Source organism: Tamandua tetradactyla, chromosome 11 (genome assembly GCF_023851605.1).
Source record: "Tamandua tetradactyla isolate mTamTet1 chromosome 11, mTamTet1.pri, whole genome shotgun sequence".
In the NCBI taxonomy this organism is placed as follows: Eukaryota; Metazoa; Chordata; class Mammalia; order Pilosa; family Myrmecophagidae; genus Tamandua; species Tamandua tetradactyla.
The window spans coordinates 13,380,551-13,387,815 of record NC_135337.1 but is presented as its reverse complement, the minus strand read 5'-3'; the positions used below and the strand labels follow the sequence as shown (position 1 = coordinate 13,387,815).

Genomic DNA, 7,265 nt, shown 5'->3' with positions numbered 1-7,265 from the left:
GTTCTTACAATTTTAAATGGTTGAAGAAATCAAAAGGCATGTTAAAGTTATATGACATTCAAATTGCAATATCCATAAATAAAGTTCTGTTGGAACACAGCCACAGTCGTTCATTTTGTATTGTCTGTGGCTGCTTTTGTTCTACATCATCCCAGTTGAGTAGTTGTACTAGAGATTGCATGGCCTGCAATGGCTAATATATTTACTATGTGGCTTATGATAGAAAAACTTTTCCAACCCTTGGCCATGTCAATTCCTAGATGTGGATTACACCTGTACCCTTACGACACTTAAGTATTCTTTCCCTAGATGGGCCACATCCTTCTGAGGTAGAGTGAGCCTCAGCCACAGTCTGGAAAAAAACAAATAAACCAGTCACAGATTATGCCAGAACAGAGACTCAAGCCAGGTTTAATGATCATAGTCTAGTTTTCAGAGCCCAGAGGCTCCAAGGTTTGCCAGCCTGGGTGTACATAAGTGGGAGGACCAGGGGTCCGGACACAGGGAAGCCCGCTTGCTTTGCCAGCAGGGCTACAAAGAAGTACAGAGGTGAGAACACACATAAAATTATCATCAGTCTGCTTTGCTCTCCCCAACTGGAGTGTGCCCTCTCTTGGCCCCTTCTGGAAGCCCCATGAATACAGGCAAAGAAAAAAGATCACAAATAATCACATAGACAGATTGTAGAGCCCTGTCACGCTCTGTCTCCAGGGATACCTGCTTCCTGAAGGACATGTCTGGTTTATGGGTGGTAAAGTGAGAGGAGGAGATGATCTCACAGCATTTTCTTATAACCAGACTTGGCAGTTTTGTACACACAGGGTTCTAGTGAGCTTACATAATGCCGAGTATTTAGTTCCCCATGTAGTTAGCCAACCTTGGTTCTATCAACTAAAACCATGGAAGAGACGGCGAATCAGTCATATCTCTTGGTGGGGTAGTAAGGCACAGCCACCAAGTCTCTCAAACTAGGGGCCAAACGAGTAGATATAGTAGGGAACCTTAAGAGCCTCAGGGCTTTTTCTTATTCCCTAAACTGGGTAGGATGTTTGGGGGGTGGGGGGGAGGAAGGCCTTCCTAGTCCTCAGGAGCTCAGCTAGAATGCCCCAGAAAGTCTGTTTCATTTGACATTTGCTTTAAAGATTTTCAAAGCCTTATTCAGATGGTGCCTAGAGGGGAATCTGTAGCATGAGGATGCGATTTTCCCCAGGCTCCCTGAAAAGTCTGAGGAGGGAGCTCCAGTAACAAAATCTGAAGTCTCTGGACTAGAATGAGGTAACTTTTCCCTCTGCTCTTTTCTTACCAGGGTAGTTAAAATAGGAAAAGCAATTCAAAGCTGCTTGGCCCCTCTATCAGTTTACTTCTGAGTCCTTCATTGGCCTGATTCTGTCTTAACTTCTCAAACCTATTGTCTTTAATCTAAGGGAGGTTTCTGAGGAAGAACCCGCTAGTTTTTCACCACCCCTTCTCCCAGGGTCTTCAACTTGAGGCTCTCCTAACTCCAGCCTTTTCAGAGAAGTGATTCAGTGCCATGGAGACATCGGTGAAGTTTCAGGGAGTTCAGAAATTCAAGTACAAGAGTTTGTACACTGGGGGAGCCTGGCGTGGTCACTGTCTCTCCTACAAGGCGTACAGATGGAGCCCGTTCTGAGAGGAGATGTTTGTAGGGACTGAGAATCACTGCCCTGATGGAAGTCCAGGTGCTGGCGTGCATGCATACCTATAAGCATGCATCCCTACGAGCATGCAAGTACTGGAGGGAAATGCTGCACTTCTCTCTTGACAAAACCAGGTTACTCCTAAAAGGATGGACAGCAGTCTTAAGATCCCAGGACATACAAGGAGAAGATGCTGAGTTCCAGTCCCCTTCACCAATAGGAGTCAGCTACCTTTAACAGGCAGCTGGATACAGACCCTCCTAGCAAGCAGCCTTCAGCCTCAGGTGAAGAACACCTCTTGGTACTTAAAGAGCAGGTTGGATAACTAGAGATCCGGATCACTTCCAATGGACAGAGAACCTGGCCGGAGAGGGTACAGACTGAAAAAGACCAACATCAGAGAACATACTCCCCTTTGCCCTGCTCACGCCCCTGCCAAAGTCCAGAGCAGCCACCTCCCAGGGTCTACTGAACGGTAAAAGGGAGGAGTTGAATGGAGAAGTCACCTCCATATCCAGAGTATCCTGGATGGAGCGATGGGCTCCTCTGGCCTGAAGGCCAGCTGCACAGACCTCGGGCTGAGAGGGGTTGGGGTGGCAGAATGTTCCCTCTGGAATTTAGTGCCACTGTCTTTGCCACAGGATTGCCTGGAACTTTGTGGAGAGGGCAGAACTTTTAAGCTGCACTCCAAGTTGCTGTTTTGTGGCCGAGACCACCTAATTCCAATATCTCAGACAATGCAATCTGATGCTTTGACTTCACAGCAGGGGTGAGATCTCTGAGAGAGGAGCCTTGTCAACATAGAGGAGATATCTGATCTCTTCCATTCCCAAGCTCAGTCTATCCCAGCTGAAGCCAGACTTTGCTGGGCTCCTTCTCTCTTTGGAGAGCAGCATATGCGGGAAAACCCAGAATCCCACCTAAGCCTGATAAGGAGACGGAATGAAAAGATGGCAAACACAGCAAGTCAGGTAGGTCCAGCTGGATGCTACATAATAGAGGCTGGTTTACCCTTAGCTCTCTAGTGGGAAGTGGCCTTACAATCTCAGGGCTCTGGGCAGGTTTCCATAAAAGCCCTGCTCTCAGCAGCCCCCACCCTGGTCTGACACACAGGTGCTGGGAATAAAATGCTAACCAAGGGTTTCACAAACCAGAACATCAGCCTCTCTGACGTCCACCTCCACTCCTCCCATCTACCAGTTTTATGCTGTCACCTATACTGTGACACAGACCCCTCAGTTCATGCCGTACCCCTCTGTGCCACAGATCTGAGGATAAGACATTAAATGCCACATCTCACTTTGTTGCCAAATCTGACAGGCAATGGGCCAGGGCTCCTGCAAAGCTCCATCCACCTAGGGCTCACTGGGAAAGAGGAAGGCATGGGTGGGAAATCTCACAACAGCTTTGGGGAGTGTCACTGATTCAAGTTTCAACCCTGTCCTGACTCATTTCCCTAGGTTTTCCATTTCCCCAGCTGGGAAGTGTGACTTCCTGGCCAAAGAAGATACTACAGCTTTTCCCCCAATGTGGCTCCTACGGAAGGCCCTCCCCCATTGCAGGTGTCGGAGGGCAGAGTCAGAAAAAAAGTTACAATTTTGTTTTTCCTCAAATGACTATCTCTTAAGGAGCTAATGATGACCTCGAAAAACGTACGGTGCTCTGTTCTGCCATCCACCCCTTTCTCATTCCCACCCAACTCAGACTCGTTCCTGCTCTTGCTCCTCCTCCAACACATTCAGGATTTCCAGTGCTTTTGGATAGGGGTGTAGCATTTGTCTGAGGATTAATAAATCCGTATTTGAAAATCATGGCAGCCACACCCTGGTTGGGGTCTTACCTGCTATTGTATCTGTGACCAATTCCCTTGAGGTCGAGGGAACCCACTCCCTTGGGCAGCCAGCCCTCTCTTCCATCCCCTCACATCCTTCAGGGGGTGCATTACCTCTCCTGGGGCAGAATCTCCCCACCACCCCATCCTGCTCACACCACAATGGGTGTATCAGAGAAGACCGAGCTGACCGATTCCGGATCCGACATCCTCCGCTGACCCTTGCCTGTCGCCTCGGGCACCGGTAAGGTATTGCCTGGCTTGAGCTTGCCGTTTTGACCCTGCCCAGGTCCAGCAGGTTCCAGGAAGGCCACCCGCCGGTCAAAACCATCATCCTTGTCCCCACCAGCCAGAGGATCGTGGTTGGGTGTGGTACTAAGCATGGAAGAGCTGAGGCTGTCCCCCTGATGGCTAGAAGGCTTCTCGACACCCCGGCACCAGCAGCGGCAAGGGGTGAGGTACAGGTATATGAGGACCAGGACCACGCTGAGAATACAGCCCACTAGGGTGGTATAGGCTGTGTTGAGAGTGTCATGGTGTCCGTGTAAGGTGAAATTGTGCACTTTCAACTCCACAGACAGGGTCTCGTTGAAAGCGTCCCCCATGGCGTAGCAAGTATACACACCCCCATTCTCAACCTGCACCTTCTGGAAACGAAGGCTTCCATCCTTAGACACTGTCACTGTACCATTGGACACCTCACCTGGCACTTGTTCATTGCTTGGTGTCATCCACACCTTGGTCATCCCCTGCTGCTTGGTGTCACACTTGATGGTCAAGCTGTCACCCAGGTGGGCCTCCCAGGCACGCTCCTTGTACTCGCTGCAGTTGAGGAAACTCAGGTTGAAAACATTGTGTATCTTGTTGGAGTTCATGCAGTACAGATCCTCCTGAAAGTCCGTCACCGAGCTCAGCTGCCGGTACTGCCAGTGTGAAAAGAGCTGGTAGAGCTCACAGTTGCATGGCAGGGGGTTGTTATGCAGGTAGAGCCCATTCTTGATCCAGGCGGGCAGGTTCTGCAGGTCGGGCAAGGGTAAATTCTTCAGCCTGTTGGAAGACAGATCCAGGAGCGTTAGGCTGGGGAGTTTGGCGCCTTCCTTGACCAGTTCCAGAGGGAAGCGGGAGATCTGGTTTTGGCTCAAGTAGAGTTTCTGCAGCTGGGACATGTCGTCGAAGGCGCAGCGGTCCACCTCTGTGATGTGGTTATTGTAGAGCAGCAGCACCTCCAAGGCTTGCAGTTCACTGAACAGGAACTCGTCCAGTGTGCGCAGCTGGTTGGAGGAGAGGTCCAGGTAGCGCAAGTTGGGTACTGGGGAAAAGGCCTCGGAAGAGATGAAGTTCAGGTGGTTGTGGCTCAGCAGCAAGGAGTGCAGGTGGGTCAGGCGTGTGGGGGTCCACTCGGCCCGTAGGCGGCTCAGGTTGTTGTGGCTGAGGTCCAGTAGCGCCGTGTAGCGGGGCAGGGAGTGGGGCACGTTGGGCAGCTGCTGCTTGGAGCAGCTAAGGATATTGCTGGCGCACAGGCAGGCGGCAGGACAGCTGACCACAGGACGGCCAGCTCTGGCCACCTCAAGGAGGAGCAGGAATAAGGGCAGCAACAGGAGCCCGAGGCCTCGCAGATCACACTGGGGTTGCATAGTGTCACTCGGGCGGTTGATGAAGACCAGGAGAAAGATCTGGGAGGGAGTCACCGGGCATGTTCTGGTAGGGCAAGGAAGGGTCACTTTCACTACAGGCTTAAGGAAGAGAGAACGGGCTTATAGTCACCAGGGCCTCTGGAGGGGAGGACAGACCCTTCCTCCCTGCCCTCCCACCCCCTAATCTCCTCCCCCGACTCCACCCCTTGGGCTAGAAGAGAAAGGAAGAGATGTTGGGACGTTCCCAGACACTGTGAGCAGTGGGCTCAAAACACTGGGGCAGAGGAAGGTGTAGACACAGGGCCCGCCCGACTGCGGTTACACGGGTGTCAGAGGGGACGACACGCAGGGTCACAGAGCTTGCCTGGGCCGGGTTTGGCGGCGGGGGCAGCTGGGCCTTTCGGGAGGAGCTGAGGGAAGGTCAACAGGACACGCAGTGAGATTGAGGGTCCCCGGGGCCTGTCGCGGCGGGCTCCCCCCAAGACCTCTGGGCACTGCACCTGCTCGGAGGAGGACGTGTCTCAGCCCATGGCCAGTCCGAGAGCCCCGTCGCGGCCTCCCTCGGCGGCGCCGCACCGGCCGGCCTGTCACTGCACCCGCCTGGCGCAGGGGCCCGCGCCCGGCGGCATCGCCTCCCGCGCACTCGCGGCGCTCGGCTCCTCTCACCCGCTCCGTCGCCTCCGCCGCTGCGCCCGCCGCAGCCCGCCGACCACGGCTGCCGCCTCCGGGGCTGCGGGCCGGGCGTGGAGGGGCCCGGGGCGCTGAAGGCGCCGCGATCCGAGGGGAGGGAGCGGCGTGGGGGCAGCGAGCACCGCGCGCACGCCCGCCGCCGCCGCCGCCGCCGCCGCCGCCGCGGGAGCCCCGGGGCGCGTGCGCGCGGCGGGGGCGGGGCGCACGTGCGTGTGTTTGTGTCGGGGCCCGGCGGGCGGGCGCGCGCGGGGCCGGAGCCCTGGCGCCGGGTTGCCGGCCGGTGCGCTGCGCGGGGTCATTCTCTGTGAGCGGTCCCGGGCGCTGCAGCTGGCGAGGAAAACCGTCAGGCAGTGGGTGGCGGGCCCCGCAGCCCCTCAGTTAATTCCTCGGCCATCCCGCGTCCGCCCATACCCCCGGTGCCCTTTCTCCCACCAAAGCCCGCACTCCGAGAAGTATTTCTAACTGAAGAGAATTCGCTTCACTCGGCTCCGCCGCAGGAAACGTCACCTGTCTTTTAATTTTCTAAATTAAAAAAAAAAAAAAATCTGGCTCAGCGCCCACCTGTCAGTGTTAGTGGGAATTCATTAGTCATGTCTTGAGTTCCCTCCTCCCCTTTATGGTGCACTGAAGTCAGGAAATTTTAGGGGAAGGCGTTTTTCTTCAGTCTCGGTGGTGGTAGTTCATGGCCTGGGGTACCGCTGAAGGGAGCAGCTTCACAGCCTGAAAGCCACTTGGGGTGGGGGAGTAAGGGTGGCTTCTGCGTCTCCAGGGCCAGGCTCCGGGGTTCCCACTTTCCCAGACACCCCGTGCAGTGGCCTTAGGCGGGACCACTTCCCCTCCCCATAAAGGGCGATGCCCGCATAATTTCTGTATTACCAAATCCTCAAGATGAAGGCCTGCGGGACAGGGTCTGCTTTAATGTGGCCCCTGAAACACTAAGAAGCTATTAACCAGTGTGTGTTGCTGTGGATTGGGGTGAAGAGAGGGGCGTGTAGGAAGAGTTTAGACCCTATAATTCGAAGGTTAGCTATTCTTGGGATGGTGGGCCCTGAGGGAGAAATTACCTTTTTGTTCTTTCTCGTCTCTTACAACAGCAAGAGCAAGATTGAAATTAATGTCTCAATAGATAAGCCTGCTAAGAGTTTTAAAAAGGAAGAATTTATATCTGTCACATACGTTTTACCCTGAATTTGAGTGAAGGTATTATCTCTTCAAAGGGTATTAGCGTGTTAACCTTATGCATAGTGTGAAAAGGTCTCTTTCCCTGTTCATTTCAGGGCTCCCAGAAAAAAGGTGGGGAGGGTATTCCTTTTGGGGGACAGGGGGTGGGAAATTCTGATATCACATCGCATCAGCTGCTTATTGCTGTGTAACAAATTGTTCCAAAACTTAGCAGCCTAAAACAACAATATATATTTATTCCGGAGTTTCTATTGGTAAGAGATTCAGGAG

The 7,265-nt window shown here is 53.5% G+C and overlaps 1 protein-coding gene across 2 annotated transcripts; it reads right to left on the bottom strand.

Moving 5' to 3' along the window:
- AMIGO1 (adhesion molecule with Ig like domain 1) lies at nt 1-5,708 on the bottom strand. 2 transcript variants are annotated; one of them, XM_077119997.1, is made up of 2 exons: nt 5,624-5,708; nt 1-5,187 (listed from the first exon to the last, which is right to left on the bottom strand). In XM_077119997.1, the coding sequence occupies exon 2, from the start codon at nt 5,121-5,123 to the stop codon at nt 3,642-3,644; it is 1,482 nt and encodes a 493-aa protein (XP_076976112.1). In that variant the 5' UTR covers nt 5,124-5,187; nt 5,624-5,708; the 3' UTR covers nt 1-3,641. The 2 variants fall into 2 exon arrangements, with proteins under 2 accessions (XP_076976112.1, XP_076976111.1); XM_077119996.1 differs by having other exon boundaries at nt 1-5,222; nt 5,624-5,699.
- Nucleotides 5,709-7,265: the final 1,557 nt, after the last annotated feature.

What these genes read in the sequence shown, in the direction of transcription:
- AMIGO1 (XM_077119997.1), bottom strand. Translation starts at nt 5,123, where the DNA reads ATGCAACCCCAGTGTGATCTGCGAGGCCTCGGGCTCCTGTTGCTGCCC.